The 24,897-nt window shown below is 36.2% G+C and overlaps 1 protein-coding gene across 1 annotated transcript in view; it reads right to left on the bottom strand.

The window, feature by feature from the left end:
• The window catches only part of LOC102800804 (uncharacterized), a 64,123-nt gene that overhangs the window by 26,019 nt on the left and 13,207 nt on the right, over window positions 1–24,897 (bottom strand). The window contains exons 9-23 of the mRNA XM_085494459.1: window positions 24,327–24,479; window positions 22,392–22,488; window positions 21,140–21,401; window positions 19,237–19,426; window positions 17,884–18,147; window positions 15,900–16,052; window positions 13,998–14,183; window positions 13,332–13,526; window positions 9,133–9,255; window positions 7,680–7,805; window positions 3,814–4,689; window positions 3,578–3,687; window positions 2,116–2,174; window positions 1,702–1,877; window positions 747–878 (exon numbers count right to left, since the gene is read on the bottom strand). Coding sequence (XP_085350585.1) covers window positions 747–878; window positions 1,702–1,877; window positions 2,116–2,174; window positions 3,578–3,687; window positions 3,814–4,689; window positions 7,680–7,805; window positions 9,133–9,255; window positions 13,332–13,526; window positions 13,998–14,183; window positions 15,900–16,052; window positions 17,884–18,147; window positions 19,237–19,426; window positions 21,140–21,401; window positions 22,392–22,488; window positions 24,327–24,479 — 3,102 coding nt within the window. The remainder of the gene's footprint in view (window positions 1–746; window positions 879–1,701; window positions 1,878–2,115; window positions 2,175–3,577; window positions 3,688–3,813; window positions 4,690–7,679; window positions 7,806–9,132; window positions 9,256–13,331; window positions 13,527–13,997; window positions 14,184–15,899; window positions 16,053–17,883; window positions 18,148–19,236; window positions 19,427–21,139; window positions 21,402–22,391; window positions 22,489–24,326; window positions 24,480–24,897) is intronic.

Below are 24,897 nucleotides of genomic sequence, written 5' to 3'. Positions count from 1 at the left end.
AGGTGGGCAGTATTCAGGTAGGTGTGGGTACAGGTGGGTAATATTCAGGTAGGTGGAATACATGTGGGCAGTATTCAGGTAGGTGGGATACAGGTAGGCAGTATTCAGGTAGGTGGGGTACAGGTGAGTAATATTCAGGTAGGTGGGATACATGTGGGCAGTATTCAGGTAAGTGGAATACATGTGGGCAGTATTCAGGTAGGTGGAATACATGTGGGCAGTATTCAGGTAGGTGGGGTACAGGTGGGCAGTATTCAGGTAGGCGGGATACAGGTGGGCAGTATTCAGGTAGGTGGGGTACAGGTGAGTAATATTCAGGTAGGTGGGGTACAGGTGGGCAGTATTCAGGTAGGTGTGATAAGGTGTGCAGTATTCAGGTAGGTGGAATACATGTGGGCAGTATTCAGGTAGGTTGGGTACAGGTGGGCAGTTTTCAGGTAGGTGGGATACAGGTAGGCAGTATTCAGGTAGGTGGGATACAGGTAGGCAGTATTCAGGTAGGTGGAATAGAGATGGGCAGTATTCAGGTGGGTTGGATACAGGTGGGCAGTATTCAGGTAAGTGGAATAGAGATGGGCAGTATTCAGGTAAGTGGAATAGAGATGGGCAGTATTCAGGTGGGTGGAATAGAGATGGGCAGTATTCAGGTAGGTGGGATAAAGATGGGCAGTATTCAGGTAGGTGGGATAGATACAAGTAGGTGTGTGAGTAAAATACAGGAGAAAACACTGGGTTAAAAAACCTACCTTCACACATTTTAGGTATGCTGTATGCTCTCCAACCTTGTCTACATTGACATGTAAATGTTCCATTTAAATTGATACATGTAGTAGACTCTGGATGACAATCATTTACACCAAGTACACATTCATTTAAATCTATTATGCAAAGAAAGTGAATAAAATTATAAAATCATCTGGTGACAAGGTGATAAATTTGAATTGCTTTTATCATACATTGCTGTAAAATACTGGAATTAATTTTCGCTGAAAAGCGTTTTATTTTCACTGATTTTTGAAGTTGAATGTAAAATTTAGAAAAAAATGTATATTTCAGTGAAAATAATGAAAAATAATTTCAAACGAAAATGAAGTATTTTACAGTATTTGCTGGTTCTCTCGTAAATTAGTTTATAGCAGCAAAAAAATCAAGAAATTATAGATTCAGCATTTGCTAAATCATGGGTAAACAAGAAATATTAAATAAACCCTGTTTAATTAAGCAACATGTCTAATGCAAGTTCTGTGGAAAGAAAAAGTCTTCGTAAACTGAACCCTGCATAATCAGAAATCTGTTCAAACCAGCAAGTTGTTTAATAAAAGAAAATCCTGTGTTAGATTAAAAACTATTATTATACATCTGTTATTGTAACGCCATAAGTTACGGGGTATTTTCATCCTACCATATTAGGAAATGCGAATTACAAATATGTAATGCTTACGCGCGTAAGCGTCCTCTAATAATAAAAACAAACATGGCTGCCACCAAGGTTTGACCAGACTCCACACAAAGACGTTCGCAGATTCCTTGGAATGGAAACGATGTAATATAATTAGGTTATTAGGAGGATACCTCAAAGTATGCACTCAGACAGTACATAGTCGCATCAACCGACGTGCATACTCCGGTTGTACTGTCTTCATGCATACTTTAAGGTATTCTCGTAATAACCTCATAGTAATCTTTATATAAAACACATACCTGATGCATATGATGATGCTTTATTAATTTCATATCCTGGCATCTGTGTATTATTCATGTAACAAACACTACCGTCACATTCTATGGTATCTTGCAAAATGACATTCACATCATCTATGGTTACCATGGTTTCCAGATCAAAAGATAACTCACTATAACTCACCAAGCTACCACTCCTGGAATAAAGAAAAGTTCAATTGTATACTTTCAGTTATACTCATTATCACCTTAACAAAAGACTCAAATAAACAAATATTAGATAAACTCAAACTTCAATGTATTGGATAATTAACAAAAATTATAATTACATCAGATCTACATTTACATAAACATTGCAAATGAAAAAAAAAACTTCACATCACACAACACCTATTATACTATGGAATACAAATAAGTACAAAATAAAAAACTTACTGGAATTTGATGACTTTGGATCCAATGAAACTGTCAAGTATCTGATAGGTTTCATTCAGCTGTGAAAACAGAACAATGATAAATTTGAAACAACTTTGTATCCAACCATATATTCACATCACGGATGAAATCAGTCACACAGGTCGGCATGGTCTCACCAAGTACAAATGATGAGAATTTCGATTTTTCCCATAAAATGGAGAAAATTCTGATTCATGCCAATGAAACTGAGAGAATCTTATTCATGTCAATAAAATGATGAGAATTTTGATTATTCAAATGAAATGATGAGAATTTTGATTATTCAAATGAAATGATGAGAATTTTGATTCTCGCCAATGAGAGAATTCTGATTCATGCTAATGAAATTGAGATAATTCCGATTTAAATCAATGAAATGATGCAAATTTTGATTCTTCCAATGAAATGGAGTACATTTTGATTCTCGGCAATGAAATGGAGTACATTTTGATTCTCGGCAATGAAATGGAGAATTTTGATTTTCAGCAATAAATTGAAATGAAGAGATTAAATTTTGATTCTCGCCAATGAAATGGAGAGAATTTTGATTTTCGCCAATGAAATGGAGAGAATTTTATTTCTGGGCAACGAAACTGAGAGAATTTTGAATCTCGCAAATGAAATGGTGAGATCTTTGATTCACGCAAATGAAATGGAGACTATTATTAGTCCTCGTTCGAACAAAGTCCGAAAACAGGGACTATTAATTTGGGTTCCTTTCGTCCGTACGTATGTACGTACGTCCGGAACTATATCTCGGACACCCATTGACGGATTTCATTCAAACTTTACATGAAGACAATACATAATGTCTTACATATGCGCGTCAAGTTACTCTATGATCGAAGCAAAAATGGCCGACTGATACCTAAACGTGTCCGAAGCAGTTTCTCAGATGACGAGGCCAATTTGGATCAAAGTTGGTATGGTGATCATACATATTGGGTTATAGGTGCACGTCATATTTTGTGTGTGATTGGAACAAATATGGCCGACTGGTGGCTATTTTGTTTTTCATTATACTCATGCCTACTTTCCCATGAATGCAATGAACTTTTCTGTTTAAATTTTGTACAAAGACAGTATACCAAGATACATCAACATGAACATTATTTTTGTAATTGGATTCAATATGACTGCCCAATGTCCAATTCTCGTGTAAAAGCACTAAATCATAATTTTTTACAAATCCATCGGCTATTAATGGTTTCAATCTAATCTCAATGACTTCATCAACATCAAATTGATATGTCAGATCACATAATTAAAGCCTTGGCAAACTGCAAGTGTCAGTTACACTCTTCAGTCCTTTTTGTTTTTTACAGACAATGATTTTAGATTCATACATACAACTGCTGAAGATGTATAGTATTATTTAGTGAACAGAATGTACAGACATAACTTAAATATTTTGAACAAATTGGTTTCTATGGATACTTACACTCTTTTCAATCTGAGCTGCCAGATTTCTGTATCTCATACTGGCTGGGTTCTCCAACTCTTTTGAAAACTCTAAATAATCGTAAACCAATACTGCTCCATATTTCACAGCTACAACACATAGAATATAAAACACTAAGAATACAATATGTGTATATTGTGTAAAGTTTAGCATTTTCACCACCAGACTTTCTCACCAAAATTTTTCTGAATACTGCCCACCTGTATCCCACCTACTTGAATACTGCCCACCTGTATCCCACCTACTTGAATACTGCCCACCTGTATCCCACCTACTTGAATCCTGCCCATCTGTATCCCACCTACGTGAATACTGCCCACCTGTATCCCACCTATTTGAATACTGCCCACCTGTATCCCACCTACTTGAATACTGCCCACCTGTATCCCACCTACTTGAATACTGCTCACCAGTATCACACCTACTTGAATACTGCCCACCTACTTGAATACTGCCCACCTGTATCACACCTACTTGAATATTGCCCATCTGTATCCCACCTACGTGAATACTGCCCACCTGTATCCCACCTACTTGAATACTGCCCACCTGTATCCCACCTACTTGAATACTGCTCACCAGTATCACACCTACTTGAATACTGCCCACCTGTATCCCACCTACTTGAATACTGCCCATCTTTATCCCACCTACTTGAATACTGCCCACCTGTATCCCACCTACTTGAATACTGCCCACCTGTATCACACCTACTTGAATACTGCCCATCTGTATCCCACCTACGTGAATACTGCCCACCTGTATCCCACCTATTTGAATACTGCCCACCTGTATCCCACCTACTTGAATACTGCCCACCTGTATCCCACCTACTTGAATACTGCCCACCTGTATCCCACCTACTTGAATACTGCTCACCAGTATCACACCTACTTGAATACTGCCCACCTGTATCCCACCCCTACTTGAATACTGCCCACCTGTATCCCACCTACTTGAATACTGCCCACCTGTATCCCACCTACTTGAATACTGCCCACCTGTATCACGCCTACTTGAATACTGCCCACCTGTATCACGCCTACTTGAATACTGCCCACCTGTATCACGCCTGCCTGTATCCCACCCACCTTGGAGTCAACAGACAGAATTTTAGTAATTTTTCAGTTTTTATTCAATGTGTAAAGTTCAGAGACAGACACAGGATAACAAATACCATACTTACTCTATTAGTAATGTATGTGTTTATTATGTAATTTCATACTCCTATGGTCAAAATAATATTTTAATGATTTAGTATACAACAAATATAATTTTTGGTTTATATGCACTTCCGGCTGAGATAGCTCAGCTGCAATGCGCATTTTAATTAAAGAATTGAAGATATAATAATGATTAGAAAATGAACAAATCTGAGAGAGGTCTACCTGAGGTCCCTATATGTATAGTTTTTATCAAAACAATCAGACTTGCTGTTATACTTTTTACCAAAAATATTCATCAAAATCAGAAAATTGAAGATATCATCATGAAATGAACAAATCTGAGAGAGGTCTACCCAAGGTACATATACACCAAGTATCAAAGCTTTCAGACTTGTAATTTTCAAGAAGAAGTCGAAAATGTAAAACATTGACACGGACGGCTGACACCGGACGACGACGGACAATCACTCATATGATAAGCTCCGCTCGACAAAGTCGACAGCGGAGCTAAAAACAATTCGATGCCTAATTACCAATTTATAATACCCTTATTTCTAATATTTTCCCTGCTGTCCTCTATAAAAAACCATTAGATACAGTGTATACTATCAAATTCAACCATAAATCTGCCCATGTATCTATCCCAGGTCTCCAAGTGTTGAGAAACGCCAGAAATCAAAATAATTCTTTTTGTGGGAATGAATATCATCCAATATTAGAATGATTATAATGTGAGATGAAAGTTTGTTGTTTGCTTACCTTCAGTACATTTGATAAATCCACAGATGTAAGTTTGTTGTTTGCTTACCTTCAGTACATTTGATAAATCCACAGATGAAAGTTTGTTGTTTGCTTACCTTCAGTACATTTGATAAATCCACAGATGTAAGTTTGTTGTTTGCTTACCTTCAGTACATTTGATAAATCCACAGATGTAAGTTTGTAATTTGCTTACCTTCAGTACATTTGATAAATCCACAGATGTAAGTTTGTAATTTGCTTACCTTCAGTACATTTGATAAATCCACAGATGTAAGTTTGTAATTTGCTTACCTTCAGTACACTTGATAAATCCACAGATGTAAGTTTGTAATTTGCTTACCTTCAGTACACTTGATAAATCCACAGATGTAAGTTTGTAATTTGCTTACCTTCAGTACACTTGATAAATCCACAGATGTAAGTTTGTAATTTGCTTACCTTCAGTACACTTGATAAATCCACAGATGTAAGTTTGTAATTTGCTTACCTTCAGTACATTTGATAAATCCACAGATCTAAGTTTGTAATTTGCTTACCTTCAGTACACTTGATAAATCCACAGATGTAAGTTTGTAATTTGCTTACCTTCAGTACACTTGATAAATCCACAGATGTAAGTTTGTAATTTGCTTACCTTCAGTACACTTGATAAATCCACAGATGTAAGTTTGTAATTTGCTTACCTTCAGTACACTTGATAAATCCACAGATGTAAGTTTGTAATTTGCTTACCTTCAGTACATTTGATAAATCCACAGATGTAAGTTTGTAATTTGCTTACCTTCAGTACATTTGATAAATCCACAGATGTAAGTTTGTAATTTGCTTACCTTCAGTACATTTGATAAATCCACAGATGTAAGTTTGTTGTTTGCTTACCTTCAGTACATTTGATAAATCCACAGATGTAAGTTTGTTGTTTGCTTACCTTCAGTACACTTGATAAATCCACAGATGTAAGTTTGTTGTTTGCTTACCTTCAGTACATTTGATAAATCCACAGATGTAAGTTTGTAATTTGCTTACCTTCAGTACATTTGATAAATCCACAGACGTAAGTTTGTAATTTGCTTACCTTCAGTACATTTGATAAATCCACAGATGTAAGTTTGTAATTTGCTTACCTTCAGTACACTTGATAAATCCACAGATGTAAGTTTGTAATTTTCTTACCTTCAGTACATTTGATAAATCCACAGATGTAAGTTTGTAATTTGCTTACCTTCAGTACATTTGATAAATCCACAGATGTAAGTTTGTAATTTGCTTACCTTCAGTACATTTGATAAATCCACAGATGTAAGTTTGTAATTTGCTTACCTTCAGTACACTTGATAAATCCACAGATGTAAGTTTGTAATTTGCTTACCTTCAGTACACTTGATAAATCCACAGATGTAAGTTTGTAATTTGCTTACCTTCAGTACATTTGATAAATCCACAGATGTAAGTTTGTAATTTGCTTACCTTCAGTACATTTGATAAATCCACAGATGTAAGTTTGTAATTTGCTTACCTTCAGTACACTTGATAAATCCACAGATGTAAGTTTGTAATTTGCTTACCTTCAGTACACTTGATAAATCCACAGATGTAAGTTTGTAATTTGCTTACCTTCAGTACATTTGATAAATCCACAGATGTAAGTTTGTAATTTGCTTACCTTCAGTACATTTGATAAATCCACAGATGTAAGTTTGTAATTTGCTTACCTTCAGTACACTTGATAAATCCACAGATGTAAGTTTGTAATTTGCTTACCTTCAGTACATTTGATAAATCCACAGATGTAAGTTTGTAATTTGCTTACCTTCAGTACACTTGATAAATCCACAGATGTAAGTTTGTAATTTGCTTACCTTCAGTACACTTGATAAATCCACATATGTAAGTTTGTAATTTGCTTACCTTCAGTACACTTGATAAATCCACAGATGTAAGTTTGTAATTTGCTTACCTTCAGTACACTTGATAAATCCACAGATGTAAGTTTGTAATTTTCTTACCTTCAGTACATTTGATAAATCCACAGATGTAAGTTTGTAATTTGCTTACCTTCAGTACATTTGATAAATCCACAGATGTAAGTTTGTAATTTGCTTACCTTCAGTACATTTGATAAATCCACAGATGTAAGTTTGTAATTTGCTTACCTTCAGTACACTTGATAAATCCATTGCCATAATACCCAGGAGAACACTGACAATCATAGTAACCAGGTTGGTTAGTACACCTAGCATATCGTGTACAGTCATTCTCCTGTTTGCATTCATCTATGTCTGTAATATCAAATACAACTCTTTATTATACATCTGTCATCGTAACGCCACTAGTTACAGCATGCCGTAATTTTGTGGTATTTTACGGGGTATTTTCATACTACCATATTAGGAAATGCGAATTCCAAATATGGTTATGTGCATAAGCGTCCTCTAATAATAAAAACAAACATGGCTGCTACCAGGATTTGACTGGTCTCCAAAGCAGTTCGCTGATTCTGTTCTAAACTTTTTAGATTTCGGCATTCCCATGATGTATCCTTGGAAGGGAAAGATGTATAATATTAATAAGGTTATTAAAAAGATACCTCAAAGTATGCACTCAGACAGTAGGCTGTCGCATCGACCTCCGCTGCGCGTCGGTCAATACTGCTGATGTACTGCCTTCGTTGTGTGCTTGAACAGCATGCAGTAATAAACAAATCCTGTGTAAGTGATGCCATTTTTATTGCAGCAATAAAAGTAATTCAGTTTGGATACCAACTCCTGAATAATATTGACTAAAGCATATAATTTGCATGCTGAGTTCCATAAATTTATGAATCCTTTGTCTTTTAGAAAGTCATTGGTCATGTTTTTTCATTTAATATATATTGGCCATGATGTCACTTGTATCAACCAGCTCGACAAATTGACTTGATTTCCAGTCTCTGGCTTGCACATATGTAGTTGGCGTTCCTGTTTGTCATACTGCCCTTAAAATGATTACATATGTACTGCAGTTTATTTTGATTCGTCCCTAAAATCAAAATCCGTATTTCCACACACCATTTGGAAATAAGGTCTGAGAGCAAACAAAGTAGTCCCTTCAGGAGTACCATTTTTCGAAATATAGCAGAAATAAACAATATTTAGAAGTACAATATTTTTCCCTCGGTGTACATGAATATACTTGTTGAGTGAAATGAAATTTGAACAGTAACGGTACTTTTAGCCAGTCACTTATTTTGACTATAATCAATTTGTATATCACCCATGAAATAATGTTTTCGGTATTTTTACGGTCGATATGCAAATGAACATGGTATTTCCCTTGGCAATCGAACTTCACTTGTGAAATCACGTCCGAAAAATACACCACATCACTCGTGAAAATAACTCCCATCCATATTCTGGATTGATAAATAAATGTTTATCTCTGTTGCTTTGTGTCATGATTGGAGGTATGTCCTTCAGAGCTATCTCGCAAATATCAAATCTTGTGTGGGCAGCTCAATAGAAATATTATAATTTTCCAGTTCTGAAACAATAGTTGTCTTGGTGTCCATAAAAAAGAGCCACCTTCTCTTGAAAGATATTTTTTTCTATTCTACTCGATTGTACTTACCATCACATGAGTGTTTATCTTGATTCAATACATATCCATCATTGCATTGACAGTAATAAGATCCCAGCGTATTCACACAAGTATGATTACACAGTGTACTTGATATAATGCATTCATTCTCATCTACAATTAAAACAAATTAAAAAGCAATTGACTGTCTGTATATTGACCGTGCTGTAGTACATATACAAATGAGTGTCTAATCACCGACTATTGCCAAATTGTGTGATACATCCATTTATTTACAGATACCTCAAAAGCTTATCTGCGGGTGAGTTGTACAGGCATGCATAAGCCACAATACTGTTATGTGCGTGTTGATCTGCATGTGTGTTCTGATGGCACGTGTACATTAGTGTGCCCTTATTGGAGACACTATAGACAGATAAACAGGCTACATTTGGTCAAAAAAGGTAAATCTACTCGGATCTAATAATAATACAAATTTTCTTAAGCGATGTTCACTGCGTAACGTACCGCTGTACAAAACATGAATACAAATCAAATTTAGAGAAAAATTAACAGTATTATAAAAAACAGTTAACCAAGTCACATATATTAAATAATTTATAGACTGTAAACAATACTTTAAAATTTATTCTTTCACGAATGTGTAGTCAATGCAAATCATAAAGTGTAGATGTATTGAGATCCGATTTTGTTTTTTACAATTTATAAGTCTGGCTGCTGCATTTTGAACATTGGATCTGTTTGAGTTTACGTATTAATCGCTGAGGTCATTTTTTTCCCAGGATGATGAATCCAGATGTTCATGGCATGAGTCACAGTGCGGCTTGTGGGTAAGAAAACAAAATATCATTGACCTTGTGATTATTTTTGACAACTATTGAGATGAACTAAATATCGCGTAGTGTAGTGTTTTAAAAAATATAACACTTGTTCCTCATCTTGCGTACTCTACAACAACAAAAGATTACTTTTTGACATGGATCTTTAGTTGAAAGAGCAGCATTACTCATTGATGTAAGACAACGCTGCCAGTAGAAGGTTTGAACAGTGGTTTTGTTCTTTGAAATCGGCTGTGTCTGCAGCTCACTTGTCATTTTCATACCTCGCTGCTGTTCTGACTACCCATTTTATAACTACATGTAACTACCTACATGTATTTATTAACACCAGTAAAGTATATATTAAAGTAACATTTACCATTCATCATTTAGTCATCAATGCAGCCAATAAAGTTCACCTTTATTATTATACTGGTAAAGAGTAATTCAAAATTGTTGTACAGTTCTCGCGGAAGCTTTGGCTTCACTTCAGCGTCAGCTTCGCATCATTATGGCATTGTTATGGCTTCAGCGTCACTTCAATGTCGCGACATAAAAAGTTGAGGCAGTCATCGCTTCACTTCATTGTGGTCTCATTATGGCGACAATGTGGCATCAGCATCGCTTCATCAAACAAAGAAGTACAGAACTCATTTCGCCCAACCTCTCGCTCGCTTCAGCTTTTCAATCGCTCGCTTTTGGGACCTCTTGTTGAATTTCCGTTTTATTTTCGACTGTGCAAAAATTCGGACTACTAACAATTTTCTGGTTTTCATAGATCACGGTTACTACATGTAGTTTAGTAACCGTGCATAGATGTTGAACAACCGTCAAAAGTTCAAATACTTTTTGTTTTAACTATCTATAATTATATGCATGCAATCTGACCCTTTGACCTAGATTTGGCTGGGATTGACTATTTTATTTTAAACAACTTATTCTGACGTGACGCACTGCTACAAAATGTATTTCAACAGAAGTACGACATGGTTGTCTGGGTTTCTTTTCCTGACTGTGTTGAGTTTACAATTTGTATAATTATTGTTATTTCCCCCAAGGAGAAGACAAGCCGAAGGACCATGAAGCTAAATAGAAGTCCCACGCATGGACTGAGTGAAAGAAAATATTTCTAAGGCTAAAATAAAACCTAATATCTCTTTGTGTATTTGTCAATTTTGCATATATTTAGTATGACAGTATGTTCGTAAATATCTGGAAAAATCTCGTCTTTCGTTAATAATTTCATTTGTTTGAAATGTCTACCGACCGTGTCCCAATAATTTGTTTGGAATATCCCCGTTGGTTTCTCCAAACGGTCCCGACGTCCGTCATTCAACACAATCAGCATTTATTTATCGTAATTCATGGGGATCATGTCCCGTAATATGCGGGCTGTAAAACCAAATAATTAAACAAGTACTATTTATTATATTTTTGTTTTACCTCACAAAACTACAACACGGCATAGAATTGTCGCGGTGAAACAGTCGCCTTGAAATCGATGGAACTTCAATTATCTATTTCTGACCTTGAAATAAAATTTAAAAAAATCGAAGAGCATCGGGGGATATATTATTAACCAGTCTCACCAATCGCTAGCTTTATTTTATTCAAATTCATAAAATTCACGAGTTTTTCGACATTTGTTGGCCACTTCCGCGCTAAAAATGGTTGAAAGTGTGGGTGTGGTTCTCTCGCAAAGTCCCGTTGATAATACGGACAAATATGGTTCTGTGACCTAGGTTGTGTACTCCGATCAGGTGACTCCCGGCCAATCAATGATGTTGTAACAAAGCATATTTGACGCTAATTTAAGGGTCGTCGTACCATCCAATCTCCTGCGTCAGGCTTCGCAATTATTCACTAAAAAACATCGGTATATTTTGACAAACGGCCGAGATTTGACTGGGCTGAGATACAAATCAGTTTTGCAAGTTGGGGTCGATGATACATGTATTCAGTATCAAATCAAATGACTTCCATGTGTATCACAAGTTTCAAATTGTTCATCGACTGGGCACCACTGGACACGTTTTTTTCTGAAGCCCAATAAATTAATTCTGCATGTCAAGTGCTATTCAATTTTTTACAGGGCATGTGGCTCGTTTTTATCGTTGAGAATACTTTTAAAGTACGTATAGGTCGAGCTTAGGTCACTGATCGTGACTTAATTTTGAAAATTGGATGTAAAATTTTACCAGACCGACTCCACCAAAACCATCCAATCATAGTTAGAAATGTACGCACTTGTTTTGGAACTTTGTATCAAGATGGCAGGCGACAACGCCGACGCACCAGGCGGCGTATGTGTGTTTTGCATGTATTAGTAGTCCGGGCATGGCGAAACTAAACGGCGAAACACAGAAAAATACCACCGAAATGAGGAATCTGAATCTGTTCTCTTACCAGCAAATAAAATGAACGAAAATAAGGTAATTTTATAACAAGAACAGTTTCATTTCGTATAGCAAATTGCGTTGTATCCGAACGAAGATTGCATCGTGTGATTTAAATTTATCACGATTTTCCTTGCAGTCAATATGACACTCGTCACCTTGCAGATTGCAATGTACTTCACAAAGTTTTTGGTACCCAATACTCGCAACATTAAATAATTAAACAAGATATCTTTTTAAAATGTCATTTTACTCTTGGTCATATTATTTTATTCCCCTTACCGCCTTGAATTTCGAATCGATTACATATCGAACTTCTGTTTTTCTCTACTGCCTTTCCGTGTGAAAATAATGAGGTCATACTCATGTCGCAATACTTTGAAGCTGATGCCATGTTGATGCCATGAGACTGCGAAGCTGAGGCCACGATGATGCCACAGAATAAGCGAGGCGAACACAGCTTCAATTTTCAATGACGCGAAGCTGATGCTACAATGATGCGATGCTGAGGCGACAATGAAGCCATGCGTAGGCGACAATGATGCCACAAAAACCAAAGCTTTCGCGAGAACTGTACTGTATGTAACCAATTTTATATTCATTCATTAATAAATTCAGGTTTCATATGAAAATTTGTATAATTTTATAACTTTTAAATAATCCAATGAAACTGAGATGAATTAGTTGAGAATAATATATACAAAGATTTGTATCAAAAAATGATCAGGTCTTGAGCTCTTTATATCAGCGTACCTAGATAGATTACAATTCAGTCAGTGATTTTTGGAAGAACCAGATTTGACAGGCAGACATCAGTGAGAAATACTTCCCATTCAGAGCCAAAAAGGTTTTAACTGAACTTAAAATTGACATGTGGCTCAATTCAACATTTTCACATCAGCATTCAATGGCAAGGCAGCAATGGGTTAAAACATTACTAAATTGGCCATGCTGATGAAAGCTGTCAATAATGTATGGAACAAAGTGTCTGTGGCTTTCAGAGTGTTAAACTTACCATGGCATTTTTCACCATCCCCTACCATACCATGTGGACAGGACTCGCATATATATTCCCTATTATCCCCAGCTGGCAAGTCTGTACAGTTAACACCTGGATAACATGGATTGCTTTCACATCCATCTTTTTCTTCCTGACAATGTCTTCCTGTCCAGCCACTGCTACAGACACAGTCAGCCACATAGCAACCATCTGTGGAAGACAAGAGAACAAACATTATATTTGACAATGTCTTCCTGTACAGCCACTGTTACAGACACAGTCAGGCACATAGCAACCATCTGTGGAAGACAACAGAACAAACATGATATCTGACAATGTCTTCATGTCCATTCACTGCTACAGACAGATTAAGCAACATAGAAATCATCTTTACAATAAACAAAAATAATAATGGGCTATATTACTTTATATCAACATTTTTCAAGTGTACTAATCTGGGTCATGTGGTTCACATCCAACCAGGAATAAAACAATGGAAATCAAAGTTTGTCATGAAATTCATGCACACTATTGGTAACTTAGAATTCATGGACTACATCCTCATAAGCTGGTGTAGTGTCTGGATTACCAGGGTACTTCAACATCAGGAAAGAGATGCAGATATGAAAAGAAAAGAAATCGTCCAAAGATGATCTAAGCACCAAATCATAGTATATTTACCAGGATTGGATTCTTGATAAGTGACTTCATTTATTCTACTATAAAAACAAGTTGCATTATTGCTACAATCACATAGCCATATCTCAGGTTTGTATGTAGTAACAGCACCCTTCACATCACTAGCAGTAAAGTATAATGACATTGAATCAGACACAGCATGTGGAGTCCAACTGAAGATATTACCAACTAATAAGAAAAGAAAGAATGAAGTTAACAAGACAAATACTCACATGTTAAAATAATACATGTACATGGAACATCTGCAAACAATTGGTAATGGTATGACCCATCTGTCACTGATTCAAATCAAGGATCAAAGCATGCTCAGTTATTCTCTCAGTGGTGTTGGGAGAGGTAGTTTTGGATGAAAATCATGAAAGACCCACTTAAGATTTTCAGATCTAGAAAAAAAAATTATGTGCATATTCGGCAGAGACTTGTTCATCAACCTGCATGCTCCCCCTTAAAAATTTTGAAATATAGACCCTCTGAAATGCTATTTCCTGCATTTTGAGGGTCAAATTTTGCTGACACAAAGGTTTCAGCTTGATTATGGAGGGGTGACGCTGCCCCAACATTTTTTCGAGGGGACGATCGCCCCCTCTGCCCTCATAGCATGTTGGGGGTCCAGAATCACTCTCTGCTACAGATGACATTTTACATCTCAATCAGAAAGATAACAGGTTTTTTTTTTGTTCAAATACACCGTATTGTTATAAATCTGTCACTGTAACGCAATAAATTACAAGGTGCCGTGATTTTGTGGAATTGCACTGGGCATTTTCATCCTACCATATTAGGAAATGCGAATTTCAAATATCGAAAAATTGTGTGCATGTGTGTCCTCTAATAATGAAAACAAACATGGCAGCCCCCCAGGGCTTGACCAGACTCCACACAAAGAAGTTTGCTAAATGTGTTCTAAACTTTTTGGATTTCGGCATTCCCATGATGTATCCTTGGGAACAAAAGATGTATAATAATGAGGTTATTACGAGGATACTGCAAAGTATGCACTCAGACAGTACGCCGTCACATTAACCTCCGATGCACATTGGTCGATACTCTCGCTGTACTTTCTTCGTCCATACTTTTCGGTATCCTCATAATAACCTCATATTACTCATAGTTTTCAATTTCAATTATTTATATATTTTATATAAAAACATTTCATAATGCCAAATTCAGCAAACTTGATAAATATTCATGGAAATGTTGCAAACACAAAATACAATGGTGTGAAGTAGCCTTACCAACACTTTGAATTGAATGTTCAACCTAAGAAATGAGTGAGTGCTGCTAGCAGTGAATTCTATTCAAATGATCCTAATAAATCCACAAGTGACATCATAATCCTTTTTTGTTTTTGTTTCTGTACCCAGCGACACTTCTGAATGTCACTGTTGTCTCTCCTGACTTTTTTTTGTATGTGCAAGTTGCATGTGCGAGTGCTGACACATAGTGCACTTTTGCCACAGAAGCCATATTCTTGTTTGGGACTACATGACAGGGCTGTGTGGCCATCTCCCTATTTAATGTGCAACCATTTAATGCGCTATCCTGGCGTCAACCAGGCTTGGTCGAACACAAGCACCTGCTGACCCTAACCAAGACTATTGGATGAATCTCTGCCAGTACGATTTGAGCTTGGGTCTACTGATCATGGGTCTGATGCAACAACCACTATGGTACCAGTGACTGGTTTTACATCATAATGCTTTGTTCATCCTACTTTTTTAAGAATCACTGGAGTGTGCGTTCAGAATACAAGATTGTTTGCATATTCAAATTCACCTGTCGCGGAATCTGAATCAGAGCATCAAGTTGATGCTTGGAGAATATGCATGTACAGGAAAAAGACGAAAAACAGTCATTACATCAATTGCAAAGATTGTTACATACCTAGAGTAGATATAGGTACTGTATCACTGATGACAGAATATGTGATATCGTCTTCATTGGGGTCAAAGGCTTCTATTTCAAGTGTAAATAATTCATTCGCTGTAAGTATTAAATGCCATGGCATCGTCTCAATGAACACTGGAGGATAGTTTTCTATTGACAAAAAATAATTAGAGATTATTACAAATCAATCCTTGTGATATCATGTCTTTTTTACAAGTAGTCTTGATAATTTTGGGGTTTTAAGGTAGTTCGCTTCCATTAACAAGGAGCCTCTCGGCTGAGATAGCTCTGCTGTGCAATGCACATTTCAATTAAAGAACTGAAGATATCATTAGAAAATGAACAAATCTGAGAGGGCTCTACTAGAAGTACCTATATGTATAGTATCAAAGCAATCAAACTTGCTGTATTCAACAAGAAGTCAAAAATATAATTTTTTACCAAAAATGACAAAAATATTCACCAAAATTAAAGAATTAAAGATATCATCATGAAATGAACAAATCTAAGAGAGGTTTACCCAAGGTACATATACACCAAGTATCAAAGCATTCAGGCTTGTAGTTTTAAAGAAGAAGTCAAAGAGTAAAAGTCGCCGACGGACAATCGCTCATATAATAAGCTCCACTCGACGAAGTCGACAGCGAAGCTAAAAATATACATGTAGAGTAATGGTTGTAAACAGTTGTAAAAACAACACTGAAACAAGTGTATGTTGGGATTACAAGTAATTATTCAGTTTTTGAGTATGCCATTAGAGTAGAGTCTTTGAACACATTCTTCTAAACAGATGTCAAAATTATCTTGATGTTTCAGACAATCAATTCGGTTTTAAAAAGAAACACTCGACTGACTTGTGTATTTTTACTCTGAAAGAAATTATTAAGCACTACAATTCCCGTGGAAGTCATGCATTTGTTTGCTTTCTCGATGCATCTAAGGCCTTTGACAGGGTCAATCATTGGACCTTGTTTAATAAGCTCACAGAACGCATGGTGCCGGGTTACATTATTCGGTTTCTTATCAACTGGTATGAAAATCAAATGTACTGCGTAAGATGGGGAAGTTCTATTTCCCGCTCATTCAGTGTATCCAATGGAGTTAGACAAGGTGGTGTTTTGTCACCTTCCCTGTTCAATGTGTATATAGATGACCTAAATGTGAAGTTAAATGTGAAGTTAAATAAACTTTCATGTGGCTGTCTTGTTGGCAACAAAGTGATTAATAATATCAGTTATGCGGATGACATGTGTATAATAGCGCCCTCTATAAAAGGGCTACGAAAACTGCTGAAAACTTGTGAATTATTTGCTACTGATCATGATATGCTCTATAACGTGTTGAAAACGAAGTGTATGTACTTTCCATCCAAGCTTAAACTGAACATTCTGCCACAGATTAGACTGATGGGCCAGAACATAGAATTTGTCTCGCAGATTACGTATCTGGGTCATAGGGTCACGTGCGACATGAAGGATAATGCAGACATTGACCACCAACGTCGCTTGTTTTGTGTGAGAGCAAACCTACTTTTTAGAAAATTCGTTAAGTGCAGCTATGATGTTAAATGTATCTTGTTCAAAACATATTGTTATGATATTTATTGTTCACAGTTGTGGTGCTTTTTTAACAAAGCGACCCTTAATTCTTAGAAGGTTTCTTATAACAACCTATTCCGTAGACTTTTTGACTATCCATATGACCACAGTGCCAGATCCATGTTTGTTGCTAACCGTGTCAAATCATTTTATGAAACTTACAGGAATATTGTATATAAATTTAGAGAGCGTGCATGCTCGTCCAACAACAGTATATTGACAAATTTATGGAACAGTGATTAGAGATGGAAGTCAGCCTTGTTGCAGCGTTGTAATGAAATGCTATACTGAGATGCTATGTGCAATTACGTAATAGCAAGCGAACTATCATTTCCTGTTTATATTTCTTATTCTTTCTAGTATTTATTTACTATTATTATTACCTCTAGCTTCCTTCTCAATATGGTAAGTATGTTCTGCATGTAATGTAACTTCCCCAATACTGACATCCCCAGTGATACCAATATCATACAAACATTGTACATTGTCAGCACAGAGAAGTATGGAATCATTGAGTAGACTGTCTTGACCAATGAATAGGTCCTCAATGGAGTTCATGAACACTGGTATAAAGTCATCATGTCGTTGATCAGTGTAGGATGATCCCTCCGAGTAGGTGAAAAGTGAGTTTTCTTCTTCGATTTGCCCTGTCAATGGAAAAGATATAAATAAAATTTTTCCTTATATTCTTTAATATTTCTGGGAATGAATCCTTATTTTGGAGCCAACAAAATTTGAGTAAATTTTCAGTTTTTACTCCAAAATTTTGGCTATTTTTGTTCCAATCTACTGATGGAAAATTCTTAGTCAAAATTGAATCCTCAAAAACTAAGTTGAGTCAGGTCAGTCTTCAGGAAAATATAAAATTGTATGTGAATATATAAGTGACTTGAATCGCATACAAAAATTCTGTGGCCCCTGATTTCCTTCGTTTTGACACTTTTTTTGTTTAAAAAATGATAATTTCTCTCTGAATTACAAATTTCAAAAATATTGCAAAATGTTTTTCAAGACCACTATAATATAAATGTACGACTTTCTGATGCATCAATGACAGGCTAGCAAATCTTCGTGCATCATAGCCTAGAGAACACACTGTCTGTTACTTAAAGCATGGTGGTCATCACGCTGCACATGTGCGACATTTGAGTTGATAAACAATGCGCTCTTCAAATGGAAATCACAAGTATGGGGTTTGACCGGGACGTTTCTTGCACTGAATACCACCTGTGACTTCCAATCACGTAAAATTACCGAATTAAAGCTTGGTAACGTCTCAGTTTGTACTCGTTGATCTGCGCAACGGTAAAAGTCACTATCTTTGTTTATATGAGACCCATATATCTCAGGGTTTTTTCTAGAAAAAAAAATGCAATTCAGCGGTGCCACCAAGTGGGGGAGATAGGATTTCCCTACCAGGGTATGGATTTTTTGATAATTCTAAGTTAAAATGGAACATTCTATGGCTTCCTTGGGGCCAAAATTACTATCAGACAGGTCACAGTTGAAGACCGTGGTCACATGTGATCCCTGGTCAATCAGAATTTGTTGGTTGCCAGAGGATCTGCTCCCCAGGGTAAGGGGGCGCATGGCCATAGCATGAGAGCGCTGCGCCCCTGTTCCCTTGTTTAAAAAAAAATCCTTGTATTTTGCGCATGCGTGGCACGACGACTACCGCCCTTTAAATAAGCACATATTCTACTAATAGAGCAGATACAATATACAACTTGTCTTACATGATTGTCCAAACATGAATATTTCTTCATCTGTCCAATTCCCTTCACTTGGTTGTAGCAGTGTACCATTAGAAAGCAGGATGTCATTAGTCTGGTCATCGTCCCATTGCCCTAACAGGCCAACTGTTGTACCTTTGTATTCCTCTGGTAAACTAACTACAGATGTTAACATATTCATATTAGCACTCACCTGAAAACAAACATAGAGAAACTATCTAAGCCTTGCCTGTGAATGTAATTTTTACCAGTATTGTACTTCAACAATCACCCTCAGTTAATGAACATGCATGTTAACACATTGTCTGCTAAAAATTTAATGCATATACTTTCGAGTATCATGAATATTATGAGGTTATTATGAGGATACCTCAAAGTATGCATGAAGACAGTACAAGACAGTACACCGTCGCATCGACCTCCACTGCGCATCGGTCAATACTCCCGCTATACTGTCTTTGTGAATATTTTGCAGTATCCTCATAATAACCTCATATTATTACACATCAATTCGTGTGATATCATGTAATTTTTACGAGTAGTCTATCAAGTAGGTATCCTTGTAATAACCTTATTATTATAAATCTTTTCCTTCCAAGGATACATCATGGGAATGCCGAACTCCAAAAAGTTTAGAGCAGAATCAGCGAACTTCTTTGTGTGGAGTCCGGTCAAACCCTTCTGGCAGCCATGTTTGTTTTTATTATTAGAAGACGCTTACACATGTAATCATTCCATATTTGGAATTCACGTTTCCTAATATGGTAGGATGAAAATACCGTGTAAAATACCACAAAATTACAACACGCTGTAACTTATGGTGACAGATGTATAATATAGGAATTTAACAACATTATAAAACCATTGAAATGACACTGTTTTGGATGTAGCAAACAAAGCTGAAACAAGTCGGCCATTTGGAATCAGAACTTGACATGATCTATAACATATGTATAAAGTTTGAATTGACTTGGTTCCGGAATAGCAGAAATTTTGACCCATTTTTAGCTTTAAAATAGGCACCTTGAATCAGATTTTTAAACGAATACATGTGCATATCATTTATATACAGATATCTCTAAAGGCACTTTGCACTTTGAGTCGCCAAATGTCGAATGAAGGCATACTGCGTGTCAAGTCAAGCCACTTTGCAAGTTTTCCAGCATGTTAATTAGTAGGACCATAATAGAGGGACTGTGGTTTTGAGATTCCTTCGTAGAAAACAATGTCATAATCAATTTATTAATTTCATCATATTTTGATAACGTCTCACAAACTTTACAAGTATTTTCTCTGACTTATGAACTGACATGGACACTAAACTGACTACTTGTTGCAGACAAAATGTACCACTTAGCGTACCATTTATATAGAACTGCCGACTCGTAGGAAAACTTGCAAAGTAGCATGACTCAACTCGCAGAATGGAAAACCCCGCAGAATGCCTTCATTCAAATTTTAGCGACTCGTAAGATAACTCGCAAAGTGCCTCTAGAGATACCCATAAATACCTTGCATATGTATTCCAAAAATCTAATATACATGTGTGAAATTTGAATGTGATTGGTCCAGACAGGCATGTCTGAAATAAAAGTACAGTAACACACGCACAAATACTGTAAAACATGTATTTTTAGCTATCATGTATTTTAGCAAATTTAACTAATCTGTAATTTCGCTAATTCAAGATGCAGCTAATTTAACAGAAAGTCTATTCTCACAGGAAGATAGTTGACACTTTAGCTAAATTAAGATTCTGTTAATTCATGCCAAGAGTCAAATCCGCTAAAATTACATGCAGCTATTTCAACGTGTTTTACAGAACATACATACAAAGCCTCAAAAACCAAATCATGTTTTTTTGAATGTTAAAGGATTTTAGTAAATGGAAACTATTGGTACCAACCTGCAGTGCAATTCCAGATGCAAATGTACATAGTATACTCTCATTAACCATTCTGACAGACACATTGTCAAACATGTAAGTAGGAACATCCATTGATATATCCCTCACTTCACCATTGATTATAACTTGTATTCCTCCTTCATCAGTAAGTAGAATTTCTATTGTATCCGAACTGTTTTCTTTGGCAACAAATGATGTAAATACAGTGGCCGTGCTATTAACTGTCTCAACTCCCTCTGTTCTTCCTTGTAATATGAAGAATCTAAGAAATTATAAACAAACATAGCTCAACTATCACCACCTTGCTCATTGAAATTGGATAATAAATAGCCAATAAGAATTCAGGATGGAAACTGTTATGTGTTTAACACATTGGTGATTATTTGACTCCATGAGAATATATATTCACTAAATGCTGGGATATATTAATCATATCTGGGTTACTGCTCTGTTTGTATGTCTGTCTGTGTGTGTGTCTGTGTGTGTGTGTGTGTGTTTGTTTGTGTGTGTGTATGTTTGTGTGTGCGCGTTTGTTTGTGTATTTGTCTGTGTGTCTGTCTGTCTGTCCATGTGTCTGTCTGTCTGCGTGTCCGTCTTTCTGTCTGTCTGTCTATGTGTGCGTGTGTCTGTGTGTGTGTCTGTCTGTCTGACTACAGTACAGATCTGGCGTAACTTAACTTCTAATCTGGCTATCAGCTTTGCCTTTTCATACTAAATTATAATTTTTAAAACAAGTATCACTGTCACTAATATGAGGCCAATCTGAATAAAATCTGATGTAGGTATGAGGCTCCAATTTTTAAAAAAAAAAATTTTATGACCCTTTATATAATATTAATAACAAAAAAAAATTAAAAAAAAAAAAAATTGGAGCCTCATACCTACATTTGATTTAAATCAGAATAATATGAGGCATACTTATGTAGATTACTCTGCACAATGTAGATATGTGTCAGTTTTAAAAGCAGTCCGAGTTAACTTTAAGCTGGATTAAAACTAGCTACCGGTAAATGTTAGCTTATGCTCATACTGTACTGTACTGTATTTATTTACCTATAATTAATATACTACTAACATCTGATTCACATAAACAGCACTCCAAATGTTTTCTTTCTCAGAACTTAATTCTATGTTTGCATTTGATAAATGAAACATACACGTCTTACCAACAAACGTATCCAAGAATAAGACTTTTAAAATTTTGAAGTTAAAGAAATGTGACTTATTTAATAATATTATTATCATTACTTACTGTTGACCAACATCCACTACTGTATACTCTCCCATTCCATTAAAAGTATATTTAAAGTTATCCAATGTAATAATATGTGGATCTCCCCAGGATAAAGCTGTTGGAAGAGAGATGGAAAAAAAGGTACAAGTTTAAGACAGATATTGATATTCAATTGTACCTCATAGAACCTAGTTCCAGCGAAATCTGACCAATGTAGTCAAAGAGCATTGTTCCCTAGGGCTATTTGGTGGATTGTGTGAAGGAGAATTTGAGAAGACAAAAACGGTATGAGTTCAGAGGCAGATAACAATATTCAATTGAAACTCGTGGAACCTAGTTCCAGCAAAATCTGACGATTATAGTCAAAGAGCATTGTCCTCTAGGGCTATTTGGTGGATTGTGTGAAGAAGAATTTGAGATGGCAAGAACGGTATGAGTTCAGAGGCAGATAACAATATTCAATTGAAACTCATAGTACAAGTTCCTGTGAAATCAGACCATGATATTGAAAGTACATAGTCCACTAGGGCTATTTTGTGGATTGCATGGAGGAGGAAGATTTAGTATAATTACATTTAATTTATCCATCAAGATCCATGCAGCATTCTCCCAACAATAAATATCCAGAGTTGTAGGTAATTAACATAACAATGTAATATGTTACATATCTCTATTGTGTTCATAATTATCATGTGAAAATTTTGATCTATTATTTTTCTACATTACCTAATAAGGAGCCATTACTCTGATATGCTCTGAGAAGAACCCTGTACCAAAACAGACACCCTTTATAAAATCAAGTAGTGTCATGCAATTTCCAAATATGGACAAATGTCCAAATATGGACGAGACAATGCAGTGATGTGGAAATCAGTGGATATCCAGTGAATGAAAATGACCCCTTATCTTTAAAAAAAATACACGTTAGTTGCTCACAGTAAAACATAACAAATATATATACCGTACTCGACCGCGTTAGCGCCCATGCCCGGGCAAGTGCCCACCCCCCACTTTTGCGCAATTTTTATATTTGGGGTCAAATTCGGCAAAGCGCCCACCCCTTCAAAATGCAACTAATTTAAAACTTGGTCTTGTGTAACGAATCATGGTAATCGTTTTTATATGATACAGCGTGGATATCGATCGCTGTGAACATGTTGTGAATGCGTAGAACACGGTAACCGTGCGTAAACTACACTTCGACAATGACCTGTTAATACAAGTAAAATGCGATAAATATTTCATGCCGTATTCAGTTTACCTCTCAAAAATAGCTAGTTACTAGTTTTTTGGAAAAACCATGTTGTTTATTCGCTGAAATCAATTCCAACAGATCGTACTTCGACATCGATAATTCACTTCCGCATTGCGTTATTGGAAAGTCTTTGGGAATTTCCGAAGAATTGCGTCAGTACAACACAGCATTCTGATTAGTTAATAACCAACTTGACCCATTAGGTCAAAGGACGCTGCTGTAGGTCAAATCTGCAATTGCATCATGGCGGAAAGGGGTTTTCATCGAGAGTTTGTGTACGATCCAACAACTTCGTCAGTGGCAATAATATGACAATTTTGACTTCGACTGTGTTCCAACAGACTCAAATGTTTTTAATTCCGTAAATTATGGTGGTACGTAATTAATATTGTAATAAAATGTGCGTATTTTTTGTGATCATTTCTGTTTCTTCATTGTGAAAATCAATGACGACGCAACTAATTTAGTAATTTGATTTTCCCTCAAAGACGTAATCTGTCACTTGATGAATCAAAATTTTCATTTGCACTCTTTTTTGAGGGGGGTGCTTGGGTAAGCGCCCACCCCTACAAAATCGTGATTTTCTGGGTTGAGGCCCCTGGGCGCTAACGCGGTCGAGTACGGTATAAACAGACAGGCTTTTCAATATATTTTGGGATCTTCTACATTTTAAAGTTTAAACATGTACCTGTACTTACATGTCATCATTGGCTTATACCGTTCACAAGTGTCTGATGGATATTTATCATAATAAAGATGACATAGACTGGTTTTATTACAACATAAGTTGTAACCATCTTTTTGTGACTCAGATAAATTGCCTATTTCAATAACACCACTGTCTGGAGAACCTAAAAAAACAGAATGTAGAAATTAAAGAGTGGTGGTCATCGTGTGTGCGCATTTGTGTTGATAAACATTGGTTTTCCCACAATCCAGTGCGCTCTTCTATTAAATGGAAATCACAAGTATGAGGTTTGACCTGGGCACAACTTGCACTAATTATCACCTAAACATACCTAATTAAAGCTTGGTAACGTCTCAGCTTTCACTCGTTGATCTGCGCAACAGTCAAAGTCACCATCTTTGTTTATATGAGATCTATAAATCTTGCACATGTGTGGTGTGACGACTACCACCCTTTAATAACCCATTGAATGCCAAAGTCAAATTTTATCACGATCAAATATTGAAACCAGTTGAATTTTTTCCCTATTTTGATCAAGAACAGTAGCTACCGTTAAAGTCCTATTATAAACCGCAGTTTAT

Source organism: Saccoglossus kowalevskii, chromosome 20, assembly GCF_978046115.1.
Source record: "Saccoglossus kowalevskii chromosome 20, keSacKowa6.1, whole genome shotgun sequence".
NCBI classification, from domain to species: domain Eukaryota; kingdom Metazoa; phylum Hemichordata; class Enteropneusta; family Harrimaniidae; genus Saccoglossus; species Saccoglossus kowalevskii.
Note: the sequence above shows the minus strand (reverse complement) of the source record. Positions and strands in the feature narration are given on the sequence as shown.